A 25,186-nucleotide genomic window follows, 5' to 3' on the forward strand; every position below is an offset into this window, starting at 1 on the left:
TCTGTGGTGGTATTTATTTTATAGTATAACTGAAGTGGTATTTTTGGAGTATTTCCATAGTAATAATTATGAAGTATTTCTTGAGTAATCTTTATATGTTATTGTTGTATTTTTGTCGTCATATTTCTGCAGTTAAATTACTGTAATGGTGTTTTGTAGTATTTATATATTTTTCATTTCAGAATATAAACAAAACATGTTGGGTCCCTGTTTTCAAACACTTAATTTGATATGCGTATAATTCATGATGTATTTTGCTGTATTTTTGCAGTAGTTTTTGTATTATTTGTGTAATATTTCTGTAGTTTGATTACTGTGGTCGTATTTTTGCAATCTTTGTATCTTATTCCTTTTCAGAATAAGAGTAAAATAATTCATTGTGTCCCTGTGTTTAAGCACTTGAGATGTTTATGATTTTTAATGTAATTTGTAGGATTTCTATAGTAGTATTTTTGAGGTAGACACAAAATGGGACAATGGCACCCAAACTTTTTTTAAAAATTAGTATTTTATATAAATATATATAAATAAGAATAGCTATATAAGTGCAGACCATTTATTTACTATTTATTTACTGTTATATATCGTCATTACATTTTGACAGTTTTCATTTGGCAGGCCAGATGAAAATGCTAGTGGGCCATAGTTTGCTCACTACTGCTGTAAAGTAAAAAAAATAAAGGCTAATTTAACATTGTCGAATATTTTTTTAAAATGTATTAATTCCTTTTGTACTCATTGTTACATTATTATCGGCAAAAGAGCCAGTTCTCTACAGAGCTGGAATTCCCAGCACAAAAGGATTCAACTTTTTAAGTTTTGAGGCACTCCAAAAATAAGCACACAATGTATATCAAACAATTTTAATAGTCAAATAATGACTTTTTTTTTTTAAAGGCAGGGGTTGGGTGTTTTGGCTGGAAATAAAAGCAACAAAGTTAAAAAACTTGCCATGAAACCACAACGAGAACCAATGAAAAAACGAATAAAATACTGCTTTAAGCTAATAATTTGTCTACAAATGTTCAAGCTATTACATGACCTAGTTTCCAACAGACAGCTTTTAAAGCAGCTTTTACTAAAGAAAAACACATTTTAGTACACATAATAATAATATCTCCTTTTGGTCGTTGTATCCAAGTGTTCGGTCAAAATCCTTGGAAAAAAAAGTTAAGAAAATAACACTCTCAAGTTTGGCAACCAGAAAAAAAATTTTGTCTTTTGAAATCAGCCAGCACAAAATATGAAAGTGCCTAAAATAGTTGAAATATTTGTTGTCAAATTAGGAAACGGCTTTTAAGTCCACACAAAAAATTCCTGTCTAAAACTTCTGCAACAAATATGCATTTTTTTATGGCAGCTGATGGCGAAACACGCGGGAAAGACCTAATGCCTTGAATTAAATTTTAAAAAGGCGGAGGCAAAAAAAGGGGAACCCGTCATTTTAAAGGGACAGTGTTGGTTATTTAGTGGTAAAAATCAAACTCATTTAATGTAATGTTATTGTGTTTGCTATTTTTCCTCTTTGTATGTAACACGCAATTCTTATTGAAAAATAAATTAGTATATTTTGTTTCCCTTTTTCTCAGCTGTGCTAGGATGAGCAAAAACAAAACTTGGGTTGCAGCGGTGAGAATGCGGAATCCTGACAGCTGGACCACCAGGGGTATGGATGACGTACGAAAATGAGATACATTTACTCCCCTATCGCACTATTTTTAGTCATGGTGCCAAAGACTAAGTTTACTCAGGTGGTGAATTTCACATGTTACAATGACAATAAATTCTATTATATTCTTCTATTCCATACATGTCAAACGTACACCCGTGGGCTGAACCCGACCTGTTGGATAATTTAATCCGGCCTGCCATACATTTCAGAATATGTTAAAAAAGGAAGCGCGTGTCGAGGTCATTTCAATCAAAAGTTATGTTTTTTTAAAATAAACGCAATCCAAAATGCTCCTTCTGGCCGCTAAAGAGCAGTAAACGATATAGTCTCAGCTTTAGTTTGATCTGATGTTGTTCTTTCTTATTGCCCATGCACCATATTACTTGTTTTAATTTTTCAAAGCAGTACGATAATTAAAGCCCGAGAACAAAGATTGGATCCGGCCCAAGAGCCAAATTAAGTGTGACAACCCAGTTCTTTTCTTTCTATTCTATTGTATTCTTAGCATTGTGACACATTTCTTGTCCCCGTAGCATGTGAAATGGTCAACAAAATTAACATTCCTGTCTGGCACGGTGACTTAAAACAGTGTGATCAAAAGGTAAAACCTAAAGCCTATTTATATGCCATCTATATCACTGGTGGGTGGTCCAGTGGTTAAGATTCAGTGCTGTCACCGCCGTTATCCGGGTTCGATTTCCATTGTAAAACCTTGTGTATAAAGCGCAGCTGGACGTTGCATTCTTTTCTAGGCCCAAAAAAATGTGCGTTAAGCATTAATAAATGCGGTATATTTATTCAGTTTGACTCTTGTGTTGTTTTTTTTTCCCCCTTGAGTTCTGAAACTGCTGAAACATAACGATCCTATAAGGCTAACAATGAATGTTTGTGTGGACTTGTATCCCCTCCCCTATCACTAAACACTTAACTCCCTGCTCTACACAATTTAAAAATGATTTGACAACAATAAATGCAACAAAACCGAGTCACGTGGCAGCTAGCTGGCATTTGCCTGGGCCTGATGCAGAAGTGGGATGAGAGGGTCGCTGATGTAGTCGTTGGAAGGGTGTCGCTCGGGCAGGGGAGGAGGCGGGCGAGGGCGGCGGAGTTGATTCTACCGCACTTAAATGTGAACAAGTTGCGATGGCACAGCCTCCTCGGTGAAAGTAGCGAACACACTTTTTCTTCCTCCTAGGGATAGTCACACAAAGTTATCTGGGAATAAACCCGGATGACAAAACGTCAATGACAAACAGGAACAGCAAAAACATATACATGTATAACAATCACAAAGAGACACATTTCAATTATATATTTTCAAGTTTTATTTTCATGTATAGATCAGGGGTCTCCAACCCTTTTTCAAGCCGAGAGCTACATTTTGCTACTTATTAGTGTAAAGGGAACCCAGTTTAATATACATTTCTAAAACTGCATCTTGTACGACGTACTATGTTGTTACTATGTTATTACCAGGTTATTGGATGTAGGAGAGAAAAGACGGAAAGAAAGAAAAAAAAAGAAAACGAGATAGATACTGAGGACAAAGAAAGAACAAAAAAGGGAGATAGAAAGAAAGAGACTAAGAGAGAGTGTAAAAGTGAGGACGATATTGCCCCGTCGGCGCCAACAGCCCTGAGCGCTGATTGGTTCATGGACCCTTTTTAAACCCCCTGCTTCCAAGAGAAAGCCGTCAGACCGTCCTTTCTCGTGCCTGTTACCTTTTGCCGACCTGTTTCTGGACCCTTTTCTGCCCAGCTCTTCCGTCCCGGCCATCGACCTGTTTTGCCCTGTTTCCTGCCTGATACTTGTTGCCGACCTTTTTTCTGGACTCGATTCCGGCCCTTGCTCTCCTGTCTCGACTACCGACCAGCTTTCCTGCCACCCACGACAATCCCCGCTCGACACGGAAGTGCCACTTCCGCGTTCCTGCCTTCAGCTACCCGTGTCTGACGATCATCGGATCGTGGAAGCAAGCACTGCTCTTTTTTTCAATAGAACTGATTCAAACATACGCTATTGGGTCCTGTCTCAACAAACAGAGAAAGAAAGGGAGACAGAAAGGGACTAAAAGAGAGAGAGGGAAACGGAAAGACACTGACAGTGAAGGAGAGGAAGACAAAAAGAGAGAAAGGGAGAAAAAAAGGTAAGAAAAAGTAAGAAAGAAGAAGATAGATAAGCAGGAAGTAAGAGTTAATTTGACCCAGTCAAGCACAAAAAAAACCTCTAAAAATTCACAATGACCTAGCACTGGTGGAGTATTTTCAGAACGGGTCCGCGGGGGCCTCAGCTGTTGTCAGGAGGCACCTGGTTGCCTGCAGGCCACAGGTTGAAGGCTTGTGGTATAGATGCTTGTATTTGTGTTTCCCCCTCTAAGGGACATTGCCTATTTAGGGCCTCCTCGTAGTAAAATACATTAAAACAATCCTGATTTGAATGAGAAAAACTACACGAACTACTACAATATACACTTGATTTTTTTTAAAGGGACAGGCGACTACTAGATGTCGCTAGATGCTATAATTTCTCATAAATCAAGAAATGTACATTAATTTTACATAACATGAGGCTCTGACATGATTGTCAGCCAAATTGCATCTAAAATGAAAAGCAAAATGATCTGGTTTGGTCAATTTGAGTCTCTGTAGTTTGTTATCTTCCTTGTGAATTGTAGCACTCATTTTCGGTTGCACTAAATAATACAGCGTCCAAGAGTGATATTGGCTGCCAAAACGAGCACCGTAAAGTCCGGACTAAAAGCTGCTACTTTTTTCTACATTTAAACACTGGCTTAAAATACGATGCAGCGCCTAGCAGCTGGCTTAGAACTGGTGCGAATCAGTGAATCAGACAGTTTAATTAAAACAAAGGCACGCGGTAGGTGTTGATGTGATTTCTGTTCAGTGCTGTAAATGTCAAAGTGAGGAAATTCAGATAAGCGCGGGTAAACAGCATGAGTAGCTATGATTCCCCCAGGTAGCCAAATGCCTCATCATCTAATTAGGGCATAATTGGATGAATGGGATTTCCACTGTCTCTATCCACCGTGCAGCAAAACCACAGCTGAGGAAACGGGCTTAGCAGAATCAGCAGGGAAATGTCTAGTACAGAAAGGTAACACATTTTGCCGCAATTAAGACCCTTGTTTATGGACTGTATCAACAGCTGTCAATCTTAATACAATTAACATTAACATATACACCAAAACATTCTCAAAAAATCTCAATATAATTTACTGAAAAAAAATCTGAAGCTTGTACAATCGCAACAGCCTGTACACATGCTGAGCCATGCGAGGATTTTAAGTTCTCCTAACTCTTGTACACATGACAACGTAATGGTGGGAGGCGGGCCGGCGTTGTGTTCCGATACAAACGTGAGCTATATATCAGGGTAAACTGTGTAATTATTTTCAACCCTCATGTTGTGCTAGGAATTGGCACTACTAACCATTTGTTAGCGGGTCAATTTTGACCCGGGGTCTAACTCAGTCCTGCCCACGAAAAAAATAAGTTGCGCTCAACATATTTAATACTGTACATATATGCATGCATCACAATTTATTCCTATTGTAATTTGATTTTATGACCCCTGAAACTCATAAATTATGAAATTTTATAACCTTGAAATAGGTCACTGGAGACCCCAACGCTACGCGAGGATTAAATGTAAGAAATAGATGCAAATGAGTTCATTGTGAGCGTTATTTGAGCCTGAGACTCAAACTACAGTGCGGCTTGTACAAAAACAAAGTTGAGTTTCTTCTTTTAAATTGCGCATGTGCCTTTTAATTACCTGCACTCTATTTCATTTGTCATTAAAAAAAACAGATACCATGTATCTTCAGTTCCCTGTTTTGATTTTTAATTTTTAATTTTAATTTCTTTTATTTTAACATCAACAAGGTAAGAATTATTAAATGCAGCCCCAGTGAAATTTAATTCATGGTTATTTGAATAAAATTATGAGGAGAATTGGCCTACCACGGAGGCCATAAGGGTTGGCCAATGTGCACAATTGTGGGAAAAGGTTAGCAGAGGCCTTGTTGAGCTAAGGTTCTAAGCTCACGAGTGGTGCAATTTTGAGGATGTGGTAAACATGAATTTGAGAGTCGGGTGAGAAGTGTCACTGTACCATATTTTCCAGACTAAGTCTCTCTGGAGTACTGAATAAGTCGCACCAGCCAAAAATGCATAATTAAGAAGGAAAAAACATTTATTAGTCGCACCACAGTATAAGTCGGAACCAAGGTCAATCTATGAAAAACATTTGACTTATAGTCCAGAAAATACAGTATAGAAGTCACACCGAAGTAAAAGTTGCACCCCGTGCCAAACTTGGAAAAAAACTGCAACTTTTAATCAGGAAAATACGGTATATAAGCTGCAGTGAGGTCTAAGTTACACCCCTGGCCAAACCATGAAAAAAACTGCGACTTATAGTCTGGAAAATACGATATGTTGTGGGGTATAAGTGGGAAGTTTACAGACCTGCAGGGACCGCACCAATCTGTCTGCTGCTTGAGGCCAAAGCGAGCTCGACATTTCTTAGGGGAGCAGGGCTCTGAGCCGGAATAACCAAGATGAAAGACCAAAGAAACCAGCAAAGAGGAAGAGAAGAAACATAAAAAAATGGCTGCCATGCAGGGAATACATTAGTAACTGTTAGAAAACACAAGTTATTCAGACCCTTTTCCTTAGTGCTGGGGAAATGAGATCTGTGAAGCATTTTACGCAAGCAAACAAGTCAAGCAATATTCTACATTCTACATTTCACATCCATTTTCCCTTTAAGACAGATTCTGTAAAAAAGCAGCAGCACTTCTGTGATTTATCCAGCACAGCAGGGTATTTCACATGGCTATGCTGCAATCTTACAATAATGACAATTGCATTGTATTGGCATGTGCTCTATGACTATATATCAGGGGCGGGGAAAAATACGGCCCGTGGGCCATATACAGCTTCTCTGTTTTTTTAATCCGGCCCACCCAATTGAAAATGTTAAAAATAGTACTATAACACATACAAGTATCTATCTACCTATAGTATGTAGTAAATATTTCGCTGCATCATGCGTCACTTTTCTGGGTTTTGCTACTTTGCGCATTTTCATCATGCATTGTTTTCTTTTCACGTGATAAACTGTTCTTTTGCCTGTCGGCCTTTGGGTTTGTTTGGGGTGGGATTTATGTTTTACTTTTGTATGTAAAACTGTTAAACTCAATAGAAATTATTAAAAAAAACTACGTAGTGGTACAAGTTGTAGCAAATGCGTATGAAAAACGACTTGACAAACCTACATTACATACGCACAAATCTTTTTCAATTTTAAGTTTCTCTAAAAGCCATCATGTCAACAAAACACTCTGGACCCACAAAAGCACCACAAGGCAAATTAAGTTAGACTCCTCCACATGCTAATGGAAAGACACTGAGAGTGAAAGAGAGGAAGACACATTTTTACGCCACATTTTTGTTTCCCCAACAACGTCCACATGACATTAAAATATTGTGCGTATTATATTTATCACAAGGCGGTAAAGGGTACTGTGCCAACATTCAAATAGATGGCTATATTCTTTGTTTTTGCTGCTTTCTTATTACGCAGTTATTTTATTTATCTAGGTATATAATAGAATTTCATGCCAAAAGAAAACGTCTGAGCTAGCTACAGTATGTTGTATTTGTAGTTTTTTTGAACAGTGTCCTTTGCTACTTGGACACCCAAATAAAAAGGGACAATATATAAATTTAGTGCTTGATAAGAGACATAATATATTACTTTCATTCAATACTTTTATTTCGTATCGTTGCCAAGGTATCGGATTTGAAAATATCAAGAGATAAAATTTTTGCTTTTTTTTCATACATACATATATATACATATACAGTGGGACCTCGGTTATCGCGGTTAATGGGGACCAAAACCACCCACGATAAGTGAAAATCCGCGAAGTAGCTGTCACAATCACATGTATTGGGAACACCTGTGCTCAGGTTTTGGCGCCAACAGCCAGGACAGCTGATTGGCGCACCCTGTACATTTAAAATCCCCAGCTTCCGGTAACACTTTGTCTGATTGCACTCATGCTACCTGTTGCCTTCAGCTCAGTAAGCCCGTACCTCTGACTCTTTGCCTGCTCCCTGTTTTCTTCTGATTAATCTCCGTTGCCGACCCGTTTCTGTAATCTGCCCTGCCCGTCTGACTCCTGAACTCTTTTCCGAACACTACGATTACGCCTGTCCGCGACCATTCCCGCCAAGCCTTCACCTGCCTGTCAAGTTCCGTCAATCCGACAACCAACGGATCGAAGAATCCCACCTCGTCATTTCCTTCTCTTCAATAAAACCAAGAAACGAGCGCAAGTGATCTCAGTCTTCCTTTCGTTCTGTCAGATATATATTATATATATTATATATATTATATATATTATATATATTATATATATTATATATATTACAGTATATATATACATATAGGGGCAGCATGGCGGTGCAGTGGTTAGCGCATGTGCGGCACAGTTCTGAGTTCATGAGATCAAACCCCCTGTGTCCCTAGGTGTGAATGAGCGAGTGAATGGCTGTCTGTCTCTGTGTGCCCTTCGACTGGCTGGCAACCAGTTCAGGGTGTCCCCTGCCCACTGCCCGAAGATAGCTGGGATAGGCTCCAGCACCTCCGCGACCCTACTGAGGATAAGCGGTGCAGATAATGGATGGATGTGTGGATATATATATATATATATATATATATATATATATATATATATACACACACACATATATATATATTATATACACACACACATATATATATATATATATATATATATATATATACACACACACATATATATATATATTATATACACACATATATACATATATATATACACAAACACACACATATACATATATATATATATATATATATATATATATATATATATATATATATATATATATATACCGTATTTTCCGCACTATAAGGCGCACCTAAAAGTCTTAATTTTTTTCAAAAGCTGACCATGCGCCTTATAACACAGTGCGCCTTATATATGGCTCAATATTAAATTCGCAAGGTCTCGCAACTTACTCAACAGCCGCCGACTCGATTTTACCTCGAATGTGGAGTAGTCCACGGTGTATGCTGGGATTTATATACCGGCGTTTCATTGGCTAGCCAATGTGTCAATCATCATTTGAATCGATCACTATTGGCTGAAGTTATTCGGAGCCTCGGATTGGCTAGATGGCCAAACCCTGCAATCGGCCGAGTTTAGCAATGGCGTAGCAAGTCCGCGGTGTATGCTGGGATTTATATACCGGCGTTTCATTGGCTAACCAATGTGTCAATCATCATTTGAATCGATCACTATTGGCTGAAGTTATTCGGAGCCTTGGATTGGCTGAAGTTATTCGGAGCCTCGAATTGGCTAAATGGCCAAAACAAACCCTGCAATTGGCCGAAAAAGATGTGTCAATCATCAGTTAAATCGATCGCTACTGGATGAAGTTATTCAGAGCCTCCAATAGGCTAGATGGCCAAAACAAACCCTGCAATTGGCCGAGTTTAGCAATGGCGTAGCAAGCTTAGCAAGCTTGCAAAAGTACACCATAAAGAAACATGTTTTATTAGTCTGTATTTGCAAATAATTTACTCTCCTGGATTTACTTCACTAATGGTTGTAAGAAGACCATGATTGCGTATCATTATTGAACGTGAGAACTTAGGTGAGTTATGCGGCTTTATATTTTCCCGGTATCTTGTTTTAGAACGATCTTGATGTTGCTGTGATGAGTTGAGTGAATTAAACTCAATTCCAAGTGTTTATTGTCATATGCACAGTAAAGTTGTGAGCGAAAAAGAAAATAGAAACATAGAAATGTTTGGCATTTCTTGAATCCCAAGACTTCAACCTTCCGAATGATATTTGAAATGACGCATTTAAGAAACATCGTACGGACACCGCATCCGCACAAGCTTTGGGAATGTTAAGGGGGTAATCAGTTTGACTGAATCATCTGACTGTTTTGTCGACGTTCCCATTGTAGCGCCTTTTAATCCGGTGCGCCTTATCTCTGGAAGATATAGACCAAAAACTATTTTTTGGGGGTGCGCCCTGTAACCCGGTGCGCCCTATAGTGCGGAAAATACGGTATATATATATATATATATATATATATATATATATAGATAGATAGATAGATAGATAGATAGATACTTTGTTCATCCCCGAAGGGAAATTCACATTTCCAGCAGCATCCCTGAGCTGAGAACAATCGAGAACAATCGAAAATAACACGGGAGCTGCTGGAGTGGCTGCCATTCGTGACATATATATATATATATATATATATATATATATATATATATATATATATATATATATATATATATATATATTGCAAGAACAAGCACAAGCAAGCTGATAGAAACGGTGCTAGTTTTTTTTGTATGCATGATTAACGTGACAATAATAGTTGGTATATTTACCTGTGGTGGAGTCTTGCTGTTTCTCCCTTTTCCTCCTTTTCTTCTTTCCCTGCAAAAGGACAGAGATAAATTGTATCTATAAACAAAATTAAAATAAAAAGAACATTAATAATAAATAATCTTAGTGATACTCTAAAATAAATTTGGAAACTATTTTTAGAAATACATTGTTGTCCATGTGAAAAAAGATATTACACGGTAATAAGCTGCAGCAAATGAATTCAAAAAGTATTGTATGTTGTTACTTAAAAAAAAAACTGGAAAAAATAAATTTCCATCCAAATGTGTCAAACTCATGGCCCGAGGGCCAACTGTGGCCTGCCACATTATTTAATGTGGCCCGTGAGACCTTAAAATGAGTCTAAAAATAAATAAGACATGAGTGCTTTGACCAAAAACTACATTTCCCACAATGCTTGTCATCTACCATACCTGCAAAGTGACGACTCAGTGTCCCTGCATGGTAGTGTCAGCACATCACTGCCAATGAGTGGAATTAAAAAAGAAACAATCCCAGAAATGTATAAGATTTTGTTATTTTGATATACCTAGTTTATACTACCCTATTTTGAGGCGCACCCCGCAAATAGTCTTTGGGCATATATTTCTCATACATAAGGTGCACCTAAGGCGGATTAAATTGAGACTTCAGTGTGTATGGCACATATTATTGCAATGCATTATTAAATGCCGCTGACTAAAATTGTTAAATGTTGTATGCAATCAAATCGTACTTGAGTAATGGCCGTGAGAGAGGCATCACATTACCACTACACCCCCAGTAGTACAGATGACATAATACATAGCATTGTAACTTATCACATTATCACACCTTTTTTTAACCCACGATGCTAGTTAGTTATACTGCATAAGTCACATCAGGCCCTTTGATGACAGCAAGTACGGTGATGTGGCCCTCGGAGAAAATGAGTTTGACACCCCTGTTTTAATCCATTTCTAAAATTTGATCTTAGACAAAAAACATGGTAGGGCGGGAGTCACGAATCAAGCTTCCTGAAAACCTGATGGAGTCAGGTATATATGGCCGCCATCCCGTGGCGCTGACATCATGGGAGCGTGTGCTGGTAACCATAGCAACATGCAAACTGCCGGCCCTCGCCAAGGATCAAGCATGCGAAGGGAATGCCGTGCAGCCGCCATGGATATACTACCCACAATCCCCCTCGTGCATACTGCTGTTTTGGCCCCGCCCCCCTAGCACAGACAGGACGATTCCCTACCCAATCAGCTTTATTCTTTTCGCCTGCCGCCTCCTGCAACAGGGTCAACAGCACACTTAGGCCAACATGTGCCGTGCATGCGCGTTTGAGCATGTGTGTGTTAGGGCTGCAACTAATATACAGTATATATATATATATATATATATATATATATATATATATATATATTACACTGTTAAATGCTCGACTAGTCACCATCGAATAATCGGATAGCTATTTTATTTTATTGAACGGACTGCGGATTTGGCCAAAAATTGAATAAAATACCAACCAATTCGCCACAATGGTCTGTCAGTATAGACAAAAACCTATCAAAAAAATCTTTGTCCATTTTTTAGGGACAGGCAAATAAATTCAAGTAAGCAGTTTTCATCCCTCTAAAGCACAGGTGTCAAACAGGCGGCCCGCGGGCCAAATCAAGCCCGATAAGGGATGGAATCCGGCCTGCGAGACAACACTCAGAGAAGTGCAATAGAAAAACAAGCTGCAGGGTGTCAACTTGATGTTGCCGAAGCCAGGTGCCTCTCACAAAGACACTGTACTTGTATTTCTGTATTTCTCTCTCTCTCTCTCTCTCTCTCTCTCTCTCTCTCTCTCTCTCTCTCTCTCTCTCTCTCTCTCTCTCTCTCTCTCTCTCTCTCTCTCTCTCTCTCTCTCTCTCTCTCTCTCTCTCTCTCTCTCTCTCTCTCTCTCTCTCTCTCTCTCTCTCTCTCTCTCTCTCTCTCTCTCTCTCTCTCTCTCTCTCTCTCTCTCTCTCTCTCTTCCACCCCTTTTCTCCCACTCTGTCTCTGTCACTCTCTGTGTCTCTCTTTTTCTCTTCCTTTGTTGCTCTTTGTCTCTTTCTCTCTGTGTCTTTTAATCTCTTTTGCTCTAACTTCTTTTTTTCCTTTTCTCTCTTTTCTCTTTCTCTCTTCATACCCTTCACGCTTTCTTTTCTCTTTTCTCTCCTTCTGTCTTTCTATTTCTTTTTGGATTTCTTTCTTCCTCTCCCTTTCTTTTCCCCCTCTTTCACGACTTTTTATCCTTTGTTTCTCACGCTCTCCCCCTCTCTTTCTTTTCTTTCTTTGTCCCTCCCTCTCTCCTTTTCCCTCCCTCTTTCGCTTATTTCTTTATCTCTTTTTCTTTCTCTTTAATCTACTAGTCCGGCCCCCAACAGAATGTTTGTTCTATCGTGTGGCCCCTGAGTTAAAATGAGTTTGACACCCCTGCTCCAAACCAAGAACAGGGCCTGTTTTGATCATTTGAATCTTGCGTGTTGTAACTTATACTGTGGAGAGACTTATAAGTCCGGAAAATATGGTAGACTTTTTATTGGCCGTATCCAGGCTAAAATGCTCCCAGACTTAAGAAGTTGTCTTAAATGTACTTGATGCTGACGCAGTCATTTCTAGATAGATAGATAGATAGATAGATACTTTATTCATCCCCGAAGGGAAATTCACATTTCCAGCAGCATCCCTGAGCTGAGAATTCTATATGTGACCGTTTGAGACAAAGACGCTATAGCCCACGAGCGACGAGCTTAAGATGCCTCACTCTATTGGAAAAACATGTCTGACAATAGTCGGCAATGGAATTCGTGGTCGACTATTTGTATTATCGATTTCTGTCACGGCTAATCATTGCAGCCCTAATATTTGTGTGTGAGTATGGTAGTGTGTTTGTGAGGAGGAGGCGGGCGACGCTCATAAGGTGGCGACGGCGGCCTTACGTAGTTGTCGCGTGCAGACCAGGTTGGGTAGAGCTGCATGTGCAGTTGTCTTTCCTTGCGTGCCAGCTCGTAGTACTTGGCCTGCTCCTCGCGTGTCAGTGCATGCCACTGTTCACACACACACAAGGACTCATGTAAAACAGCATCAACATGACAAACACTCATGCTAAAGGAAAAAAAAAACACTTTTTGAATGTTCCATTTTTTCACGCATGTCTCATCAAAAACGTGTGTACCCTTCGTCCGAGGATTTGGTTGATGGCAGCGCTCTCCTTAAGCGTGCACTCAGCGATGACTTTGGCCCTCATTTCCTTCATGTAAAGCATGAAGGCGTTGAGTGGTTTCTTGATGACCGGCTTTTTAGGCTCCTTCTCCCGTTTGACCTCCAGATGCGGCTTTCTAAAACAAAGATGGCGAGGTGTGCACGTGTGATTCTTGCGGGCTTATGGGTAATCCCAAATTTTCAACAAGCAAAATGTTAGGAAATAGTACATGCAGCCCAGGTGTGTGGAGAGCAGAGGAGGCTGCAAACCAGCAAGGCAGCTGGTCTAGATGGAGTATCCCCATGACTGCTGAAGGCCTGTACGTTGGAGCTGGGAGACCCTCTACAGCGCATCTTCAACCTGAGCCTGGAACAGGGGAGGGTCCCCCAACTGTGGAAAACATCCTGCATCATCCCAGTCCTAAAGAAATCAAGACCTGAGGAACTCAACGACTTCAGGCCGGTCGCCCTGACATCACAAGTGATGAAAACCAAGGAGCGGTTGCTGCTGCACCACCTGAGGCCTCAAGTCTGCCACGCTATCGACCCGCTGCAATCTGCCTACCAGGAGAAGGTAAGAGTGGAGGATGCTATAGTCTACATGCTACACTGATCCCTCTCTCACCTGGACAGGGGAAAGGGTGCTGTGAGGATTACATTTTTGGACATCTCCAGTGCCTTCAACACCATACAGCCTCTGCTACTTAGCAGTAAACTGACAGAGATTGGAGTAAGCTCACACCTTGTAGCATGGATTACGGACTACCTGACAGGCAGACCCCTGTATGTGAAACAGGGGGGCAGTACATCAGACACTATGGTTGCCAGCACAGGATCGCTGCAGGGGACCGTGCTCTCTCCGTTCCTATACACCCTGTATATATCGGACTTTCAGTACAACTCTGATTCCTGCCACGTGCAGAAGTTTGCTGATGACACTGCTATTGTGGGATGTATCAGAAGTGGGCAGGAGGAGGAGTACAGGAAATTGATTCAGGACTTTTTCCAATGGAGCGACGCCAACCACCTGCACCTGAACACCACCAAGACCAGGGAGATGGTGGTGGACTTCAGGAGAACTAGAACTCACCTGGTTCCTGTAATTATCAAAGGAGAATGTGTAGAATTTCTCCAGACCTACAAATACCTGGGTGTGCAGCTAGACAATAAACTGGACTGGACTGCCAACACAGAAGCTCTATGCAGGAAAGGTCAAAGCCGACTGTACTTCCTCAGAAGGCTGGCGTCCTTCAACATCGGCAAAACGCTCCTACAAATGTTCTATGAGACTGTTGTGGCAAGCGCCCTCTTCTATGCGGCAGCGTGTTGGGGAGGCAGCGCCAAGAAGAATGATGCCTCTCGTCTTAATAAACTTGTGAGGAAAGCGAGCACTGTTGTGGGCACAGAGCTGGACAGCCTGACAACAGTAGCTGAGAATGGGCACTGAAAAAGCTGCGGTCAATCCTGGACAATCCATCACATGCACTAGACAGCATCATCTCCAAACGGAAGAGCAGCTTCAGCGACAGACTGCTGTCACAGTCTTGTTCCACAGACAGACTGAGGAGATCATTTCTTCCTCATGCCATGAGGCTCTTTAACTGCATATTACACTATTTTTATTACAGTGTGTATTTTATGTAGCACTATTTAAATACTCTATACATCACGCTACAGTGGTTATTAGCACGTCACATTGGGTATTTGTATATTGTATTCCTTTTGCTTTATTATTGTTTTATTTTCAACACAAAGATACTGCTGGAAGTGTGAATTTACCTACGGGGATGAATAAAGTATCTATCTATCTATCTTCTTTAGCATACGATCGGTACATATTTAACAGTTATATTCCAATTATTTTTCAAGACAGCCTGTATCCTGAGCTGTGACGTCATCAGAGTAACGCCAGCATGCTTGTAAGCCAGGTGGCATCCAGACAACTGGATCACTGACAACATGTTGCAATGCAAATATACATGGAATGTGCCTAAATGTATTGTTTGTATCCTGCTGAACCCTAATCATTCGATTCTTTTCTGTTTTCTACCGAGACTCACTGAAAAAAATGGAACATGGATAGGTGTTCAATTTACAAATATGCAATTCGTATACATTACATGAATGATTCATATTTTCCTTTGATACATGATTAAATCTTGTAAAAGTTATTCAATCTTGAGGTATTAAAAAGTTACATGTATAAGTCATGTAAAGAGGAAAGAAAATAGTTATATTTCATCAGCCAGAAACAGGAAGTCCCGCCTACTGCAGCGGGGTCAAGAAAAAAAAAATATTCTGGACTCTTCAACGGCTCCATCTTGTACCTCCTCGCTTGAACGATTGAAATTGAATTTGGAACCCTTTCCACATGGCACAGGTAGATACAATGTATCAAGTATCTGCTAGTGTTAGAGGTAGAGTGTTCTAAAACAATGTTAAAATATTTTTATTTGCATGTAATATCGAGCAAATCGAGTCAAACTCAATGCTTGCGCTTTCTATCATTCTGTAACTATGCTCATGATAGAAGCCCTTAAATATCTTCTTATTTGTTTTTATGTATAACGTAATATGTTTGGACTTGAAGACATGGGTAAACTCATATTTTCAAATCTGCACTTAAGTGGGTTTAAACATCAGCGCTCGCACCAACGAACTGGGAAATGGGCCCATACACACGCCGATCAATAGCTATGCTAATGTTAGCAGCCCTGAATTATCTTCGTATTTGTTATACGTCTAATGTTATGAGTTTGGACTTGGAAATACATAGTACATAGGTCCGCTCATATTTTCAAATCTGATGTTGATTGTGGCAGGGAATGCATCTTGAAGTCACTCTGTGTATACAGACGCCTTCCGAATTACGAACGAGGTTAAACAATAAAAATGTCAAAGTTCTTAGCGCGCTGGAGATATTGTAGGCGTAGAATGTGAGGTGCGCATGAATGATGTCAGTAGGGCGAAAATGTCGCAAGAGTTGGTGCGAGAGTTTCGCTTTACAGAGAGTTTGGTGTGTTTACAGAGAGGCCGTAAGTGCTTCTGAGTATTTTTTTCATGAACGAGGAGCAATCCATTACCCACACAAAACGACACGCTACATTGGTGGCAGAGGTGGGATTACGAACAGGTGAAGGAGAGATGTTTACATGCAAATTAGGAAGAGGAAGCGGATTTTTTCATTTCCGGGTGGATGCTGGGTACCTTCAAGCAACGCGGCGGAAAGAAGTCGTAAGTAGGGTAGCGTCTGTACCTCAATAAAAACCATGAAAATCTTGTGGGGGTGTATGTGGTGAGTATGATTGCTGAGGTTCAGTATGTCTGGATGTTATCCTTCATAGAAATACCAAATGTTGGCTATTTCCAGCTTTTCAAATGAAGGATGATTTTGTTTGTTATATACAATGATTATTTGAAAATGTTTAATTTTATGACTGTTGGTCGTTTAAATTTTTTTTTGGAATATTTTACCTAGGAAATTATAATAGGCATCTAAGTTCTGTCTTTTTATGTCATAATGTTAATTAAAAAGTAATCAGCAGATTAAGCATTATTGGAAAGGGATTAATTTTCAGCCATATATTAGAATATGTCATTTAAAAAACATACAACATATCAATATTCAAATTCATAAACTTTCAATGACAAATCGTATACAAAATATAAAAACATTTTGCAGGTTGGCGGGGGGGGGGGGACTTGCTGTAGCCCATCCCAGCCATCTCCGGGCAGTGGGCAGGGGACACCCTGAACTGGTTGCTAGCCAATCGCAGGGCATTTCATTATATTTTATGCAGCTGAAACAGATTTTTTTGTCCTCACAAAATTTGGGGTGTGATCTTTAATGTGAATACATACTTTCAAAGTATTTGCACAGATTATGGAGCATTAATATATTTTCAACACTGAAATTTATTTTTTTGAAAATGTCATTTTCACTTTATATCTCTAGTTTTTTTTACATAAGAACCATTTGCACGATACAACTATTGATATAGCCCTGCGATTGGCTGGCAACCAGTTCAGGGTGTCCCCTGCCCACTGCTTGCTGGGATGGTCTCCAGCCCCCCCGCGACCCTACTGAGGATAAGCGGTGCAGCTAATGATATTGATATAACCTCTTTTCATTTGTATTTGTCATAAAGCATATTGTTTATACCTGCAGTATGCAAATTTGCACATGTGTACTTCGCACCTCTCCATTTACTGCCTTCTTTTGTTGCTGTTTGATTTAATTTATATATGTTTTTAAATTAAGTTGGGTTGTAATTGCTGGGCAAAGTTGCAAAATCGGCCAGCACTGAAATCTTGGATATTGCCACCTTAAAGTCAAAATGCCTTTTTACGTTTTCATGTGTATCTGTATGTACTGTAAATTCCGGACTATAAGACGCTACTTTTTTCCCAAACTTTCAACCCTGCGGCTTAATCAGTGATGCGGCCAATTTATGTAATTTTTCTAATGGCCGTCAGCGGCGCTCGAGTACAAAAGGTAAGATTTAGACTGCAACTTCTTAGCTTGTGCACAAATTAAATTACCGTAGACATATCCTCATCATGCAAATTGCAAAAAGAAAGGCACATGACGTAACTTTCAAGCTAAACGCAATCAAACAGTCCGATATAGAAGGAAACAGAGCTACCGCACGTAAACTTTATTTGCGAGAGTGATGCTAGCGTGTTTTTAATAAGGGAGCGTGGAACGACGTCTATATGCCAAAGTCTCTTTCCCATGCTGAAGGAAGACGACTTTGATAACGTCAGATATAAGGAGGAAGATGAGGACGGTTTACCTTGCTTACTAAAAGTACGGTATGTTTTTTTAACAGAGCTGTTTACTGTGTTGCGAGCGTGTTCCTAGTAGCGTTTTGCTACCCTTCACTTTGGGATGAAAGTTATAATATTATTATTAAAGCTTTGAAAACTCTCTCGGTGTACAGTCTTTCTTTGTAAATATGTGTAACCATGTATAATATGTATTTGCAACTGTATATTTTTGTAATGTATTTATTTTAGAAACTTATTCTGATATGTTTTGTACGAGCAAATGAGAAAGAAGGGGCGGGGCAAACGCGGGCTGACGGGAAGTGGAGTAAAGGTGAGACGTGTTTGTGGACGCGGCTGAAAATAGTAGATATATATTTTCCCCACCCTTACCTTTGGAAATATACACTTTTTTCCTTGGATTACTTTCAACGGGCACCCAGACTCAGCAGGTCTGCATTAAATCTTGAGTACCGGTATCATTTTCTGTTCATTTTGCCGTCTGTGATTTTTTTACTGTATCGGGTATGGGTTGATTTTGTGTTTGTATTGCGTTTTTTCAATGTGGGCGCATGCGGCTAATATACAGGTGCGGCTTGTGTATGTACAAAATGGTTTTTTCTCCCGAAATGTGGTGGGTGCGGCTTATAATAAGGTGCGCTCTATAGTCCGGAATTTACGGTATGTTGAGTTTTTTTTTCCTTTTGGAAAAAGGCAAACACCGTTATAATCCTCACAAAAGTGCAATTTGTTGTTTACAATGTCACACTAAATACGGTGTTGTGGAATGCTCTTCCCCCTGAGATCCGTTCTGCAACCTCGGTGGAAATGTTTAAATCTAGGCTTAAAACTCACTTCTACTCTATAGCATACGAATAGCCTAAACTTCTTATATGTAATAACTTGTGAAGCCCTTAGAGACTAATTGTGATTAAGGGCTATACAAATAAAAATGACTTGACTTGATTGAGTGAAGATGTGTTTGCTTGTTAATTGACATGATTTTTTAGTAAATGCTTGATGTAGACATACAATTAGTAATTTTTGTTGACATGAGTAATTGTAACATGTACAAAATGGATAAGTATGCAAAGTGTATAACTCAATAGTGCCTGATTTAACTGTGCAGGTGAGGTTGCCTGTATATTGGTACAACTAGTGATAATTCTTCGTCATCAACATAAAGAAATCATGTTATGTTGGCATACGACAAGTGAACAAACTTAAGATTAAATAAATGTTTTAGATTATCATTTAAAAAGTCATGTTAGCTTAACATATTATTATGTAATGTGTAGCACATGACTATATCATGTTACGTAAACATAACTTTTTTATGTTTGACCAATGTCCATAATATTTCATGTAAAATAAACAGGCTTTTTCCAGTGCCGACACATAAACTCAAATTGCTCAAGACAACAGTGGGTGCTGTTGCAAGCAGTTTGTGGAAACTCGATGCCTGTACTGTACTGAGTTTTGTGCTAAAGTGAATTGCAATTACACTGAAAAATTAAAGAATGCAATTCAATAGGTAATAAAATATACATCTACACATAGTTCATGTGATATTTGCAGTGCAAAAGGGATGGAAATTGGTAATTTGATAGAATACGATCAAAAAAGGGTCCTTAGACAAGCTACTAATATGTGTTCGGGAAAAAAGCACTCCTATTCTCTAATTCGTCGCGAATGTCAAGTTCCCCCTCATCACTCGCTTCAACCAATGGTTTGAATTGATATGGCTGTATATTTATTCTCTGGGACTATAATTGTTTTTTTTCCCTGGACAAATCTATCAGGGTCATTCTTTTTTTTCATAATCGGCCATAAAATCGGGGTCAGAGAAACTGTGTTCACTACAATCGCTGTCTGTTCTGGAGTTGCCTCACATGTTGTGTCAATGGGATATGCCATTATAGAAGTGTTGGGTTACTTTAATGATGGCACAGCTCTTTAGCAGACAAGCCAGATGGGTCGATCTTGGGACTAAATTTCTTGAATCCCCCAGCACGCGGAGTATTTTGGAACATATCTGTATTATGGTGGGGAGGAACACCATACGTTCTGTGCCTAATTATTAAAAAAAAAATCAGTTTGGGAGTAACGCAACAGAAGATGGCAAAAAGTGATGCAGATCTGTTTTAAAGGAGGGGGCACCAGCCTGTTTGAAGCTTAGAGCTAATTTTTGGTTACCGATAAGCAGGAAGGGATAGCATATGCACCCTAAAATGAAAGCTTATTATGTTATTACTCTGTTTTTATTATGTTGTTAACAGGTTGTGATCATCAGAAGTAGGGTAAAATAGGCCCAGTCAACCACTAAAGCATCATGCCAGTTGGAAAAAAAAATACAAAATCCAATGAACCATCACCCGAGAGCTATTTTCAAAACCTGTCTGCAGGCCACTCAGGTGTTCTTAGGGGGCACCACATTGGAGACGCCTGGTTTAAAGGAAAATTGTGCATTATTTAGCTCCTCCTAGCGATTTTCATGTCGTTCGAACATCAAGTAAGTCTCCTGCATTAACACTTTGTTAATCTATTACAGTGGGAAAATAAAAACGTATGTTTTAAAGGAACAGTGTGGATATTCTAGCAACTTTAGTGGTTGAAAAACTTAATTTATTAAAAAAAACAATATTGGTATTAATAATAAGCAAAAATACCTGAGTTATAAAAAAAAAACTATAAAATAAATGTGCAATTACATATTGTTGCTACGGGTAACAAACATTCCCCATGTTGCAAAGTAATAAGCTGCCGAAAAAATAATTTCCAAAAGGTATTTGATTTGATTAAACTGGAGATAGAACTCTACCTTAGGTCATAGCAAAAGCTAAGATGCATAGGTTGTAACTTTTTTTGAACTTTTTTTTCCATTCTGCATAGGAAGCACTGTGATTCTCCTTGCAAAAAGTAACCCAGCATAGCAAGATGGAAATTTCTTGTTTACTTACGCGTACAGAATTCTGTCGTAATGCTCGTGCTCCTGTTTACCAGAAGGAGGCACAATGGCGGGGTGCGGGATGCCTGTAGGATGCATACCAGAAGGGCCCAGCACCAGCGAGTGAGAGAACCTGACAGAAAATAGAATCAAATCATCACACATAATAATGATCAAACGACAAAAGAAGGTGAAAATGAAAGAAAAGAAAATAAGTTATTAGACACAAAAACACAAAACAATAGGTTTAAAAAACAAAGAACCTTTTTTTGGAATACATAAACAGATATCAAGTTGGAGGTCCTTAACGTCAAAATAGAAAACAATGACTGATCAAACGGCTGGACTGGTTTCATCGGATCAAGATCGACTTTTGTTAAAAAAAAACAAAAAAAACATGAAATAAAATAAGTTGACTAAGTGAAAAGGCAAATATGAAGGCAAACATGAAATCATTTAATGTTAAACATGATTATGCTTTTCTATATTTCACACGTTTGATTAATTTTCTTGTATGATGGTTGGATGTGATTTATCCATCCATCCATCCATCCATCCATTGTCTTCCGCTTATCCGAGGTCGGGTCGCGGGGGCAGCAGCGTTAAAAGGGAAGCCCAGACGTCCCTATCCCCAGCCACCTCCTCCAGCTCATCCGACGGGACCCTGAGGCGTTCCCAAGCCAGCCGAGAGACATAGTCTCTCCAACGTGTCCTGGGCCGCCCCCGGGGCCTCCTGCCGGTGGGACATGCCCGGAACACCTCCCGAGGGAGGTGTCCAGGAGGCATCCTTATTAGATGCCCGAGCCATCTCAACTGGCTCCTCTCAACGCGGAGGAGCAGTGGCTCTACACCGAGTCCCTCCCGGATGACTGAGCTTCTCACCTTATCTCTAAGGGAGAACCCAGCAACCCTGCGGAGGAAACTCATTTCGGCCACTTGTATCCAGGATCGAGTTCTTTCGGTCATGACCCAAAGTTCATGACCATAGGTGAGGGTAGGAACGTAGATCGACCGGTAGATCCGAGAGCTTTGCCTTTCGGCTCAGCTCCCTCTTCACCACGACAGACCGGTACAGGGTCCGAATGACGGCAGACGCTGCACCGACCCGTCTGTCGATCTCCCGTTCCATCCTACCCTCACTCGTGAACAAGACCCCAAGATACTTGAACTCCTCCACTTGGGGCAAGACCTCCTCCCCGACCCGGAGGGAGCATACCACCCTTTTCCGACTGAGAACCATGGCCTCGGACTTGGAGGTGCTGATCCCCATCCCGGCCACTTCACACTCGGCTGCGAATCGCTCCAGCGAGAGCTGAAGATCACGGCCTGAGGAAGCCAACAGCACCACGTCATCTGCAAAAAGCAGTGACGCAATGCTGAGGCCCCCAAACCGGACTCCATCCCCGCCAAGGCTGCGCCTAGAAATTCTGTCCATAAAAGTTATGAACAGAATCGGTGACAAAGGGCAGCCCTGGCGGAGCCCAACCCTCACCGGGAACGAATCAGACTTACTGCCGGCAATGCGGACCAGACTCTGGCACCGGGCATACAGGGACCGCACAGCCCAGATGTGATTTATGATACTCAAAATGTCTTGTTATAAAATTTGATTACATGAAATAAATAATGTGAAAAGTTTTTGGTTGTTAAAGGGATTACAAAGTGTTCCTTCCCACAATCATGCAGATATGTTCCAAAATATTCCACGCATCATTAATCTAGAGAAATTAATATTCAAAGTAGGCAGTTTGACCTCGTACAGAGCGCTCATTTCCGCCTGGAGTAATTGGAACTTTTCTTACCGTGTCGCTAGAGGAGTTCTGATTGTTTTGTCAGGAGTTGCATGCTCTAAACGTCTAAAACTGCATGGGGTAAGTTCACCTGCTGTCGTGTACAGCTTGTGTTTTTTTGTGACTTTTCCTTTTGTTTTTTTCAGCGTGTCTTGCAATTAATAGAATATTGTCCAGATAGCTCCCTGTTAGCGTGCGGGCTCCCGAAGGCTTCAAGTTCTGATTGGTGTAGGTTAGCTCCATTAGCAGTCGGCTAGCTCTCTTATCAGCCGTGCTCACTGTTTTTTCTCCCAGCTTGGTTCGTCTTTGTTGCTGTGGTAGTTTTTTTGTTGGTGGCTCCTATTATCCTGGCTGCCTACTGCATGCATTTGGTCGTCCAGTTTCGCGTTTTTACGGTTACCCTTTTTTAGCAGCCGGCTAGCCTACTGTGTCCTGGCTGGTTTAGCTCTGTGTGTGTTATTTTTGCCAATTCGCCCAATTTTGCCATTTGTTTTACCATTGCTGCACCAACTTGTGACACAACGCCTAGGCATTTTCCACAAAAACTACCAAAACTTGCTTAAAATACAAGAAACTATACAAGTTACAACATGTCCTGGACACAAAACCACGAGGGACATGTCTTCCCCCATTGCAGCTATGCTTTTGCGATCTTGTGTCTGCGCTTCAAAAGTGAATTTATTGGATTAAAAAGGAATTTTCACATGGACATGTGCTTTTAAATTGAATCTTTTGACTTATAGTACAGTCTCTGGCCCCATGAATGCCCAGCCTGGCTTTAGCGCCGGTTTAGCCGTGTCCCTTGGCTTATTTTGTCCAGCTTCACATTTATTGCTGTAGCCGTTCCGCTTTTTGTTGTTGGTTCCTGGTGAGCCTGGCAGCTCACTGCGTGTTTTTTTGATCGGCCAGCCTTGCGTTTTTCACTTAAAGCACAGCTGCATTTTGTTGATCAGTCCCAGTTGGCCCACCATTGGCGGCCCTCAATGTGTTTTTTTTTTTTTTTTGCCAATCGGCCTCTTTTTAGATGCTCTCCCTTGGTTGTATGATTTTTGGCTTCACCGACAACACAATGCCTAGGCTTTTTTTTGTACAAAAACTACCAAAAGCACTTGTAACCTCTTCAACTACTAAACGCGAGAAACATTATGGCGAATGGCTTGCTAGGGTGCTGGTGTTCTTCAATGACGTCACAGCTCATGCTGTCTTCAAAATGCATTATCTCGGAAAATAATTGGAATATACCGATGAAATACACAATTAGATTTTATTCAAAACACATGTAATAATTCCTCACATTTTGCATGTCAAAGAATTTGGAAACCGGAGTGCCCGGAGGAAACCCACGCAAGCACGGGGAGAACATACAAACTCCGCACAGTAAGGCCAGGAGCTGGATTTGAAGCCACGCAGGAGGTTCCCACGACCTCAGAACCGTGCCGCACACGCACTAACCTCTGCGCCGCCGTGCTGCCCCTTATTTAGAATAACCCAAGTAATTTATTTTCATGAAAAACGACACAGAAACAGGTCCTCCCACATTCCAAAGACATGCATTTCAGGTGAATTGGCCTGTCCAAATTGTCCCTAGGTGTGACTGAGCGAGTGAGTTGTCTGTCCCTGTGTGCCCTGCGATTGGCTGGCAACCAGTTCAGGGTGTCCCCTGCCCACTGCCCGGAGATGGGCTCCAGCCCCCCGTGACCCTAATGAGGATAAGCGGTACGGCTAATGAGATGAGATGAGATGAGAAGAATTTGGAAACCTTTAAGGTTAGGCCTTAAAAAAGGTATCCAAGGAGCCGATGCGTGTGTGAAGGGATCTTTCTGTTGAATCCAAGCTGTGAAGCATAGAGAGGCTCTACAGGAGCATTCAAGGGATTCACTGCTGACAGCTGCGTGTCGATGTGAGGTGCACACACCACGGGGGTAGGGGGGAAGGGGGAAGGATGGGTGTCAGGGGGCATGGGGGGGCGTAGACTCAAGAGCCTTTGATATACACTGGGATCTGCCCCCCTTTCCAAATCCGTTTTTCACTGAATGCACTCTCGTGGAACGTCTCACACATCACCAAGCTAATGTGTTGTCACATGTTTGAAAGTCCATTAGGGACAAACTACCCCTGAAAGTTAAATATTCAGTTTCAGTCAGACTAACATGCCGACTTGTCATGTAAGGTTAAAGTGAATAAATTATTTGCGTGCATAATGTGTTTATGTGTATGCTAAGAGTAGTTTTAGGATCTTGTGCAAACTAAAAATACAATGAAACATTAAATCATACATCTGTCAAATGGCTTATCATGCG

General features: G+C 40.5%; 1 protein-coding gene across 3 annotated transcripts in view; it reads right to left on the bottom strand.

Moving 5' to 3' along the window:
* Positions 1 to 849: 849 nt before the first annotated feature.
* tcf7 (transcription factor 7) overlaps positions 850 to 25,186 on the bottom strand; it is an 85,185-nt gene continuing 60,848 nt past the window's right edge. The window contains exons 6-11 of one of the 3 annotated variants that reach the window (XM_088320627.1): positions 21,110 to 21,229; positions 13,357 to 13,519; positions 13,121 to 13,228; positions 10,169 to 10,217; positions 6,163 to 6,235; positions 850 to 2,863 (exon numbers count right to left, since the gene is read on the bottom strand). In XM_088320627.1, the coding sequence (XP_088176753.1) occupies positions 2,659 to 2,863; positions 6,163 to 6,235; positions 10,169 to 10,217; positions 13,121 to 13,228; positions 13,357 to 13,519; positions 21,110 to 21,229 (718 nt within the window). In that variant the 3' untranslated portion in view covers positions 850 to 2,658. Of the gene's footprint in view, positions 2,888 to 6,162; positions 6,236 to 10,168; positions 10,218 to 13,120; positions 13,229 to 13,356; positions 13,520 to 21,109; positions 21,230 to 25,186 lie in introns of all 3 variants that reach the window. The other 2 variants (XM_088320628.1, XM_088320629.1) reach the window with 2 other exon arrangements.

Source organism: Urocampus carinirostris, chromosome 17 (assembly GCF_059441175.1).
Source record: "Urocampus carinirostris isolate Australia breed hairy pipefish chromosome 17, RoL_Ucar_1.0, whole genome shotgun sequence".
In the NCBI taxonomy this organism is placed as follows: Eukaryota; Metazoa; Chordata; class Actinopteri; order Syngnathiformes; family Syngnathidae; genus Urocampus; species Urocampus carinirostris.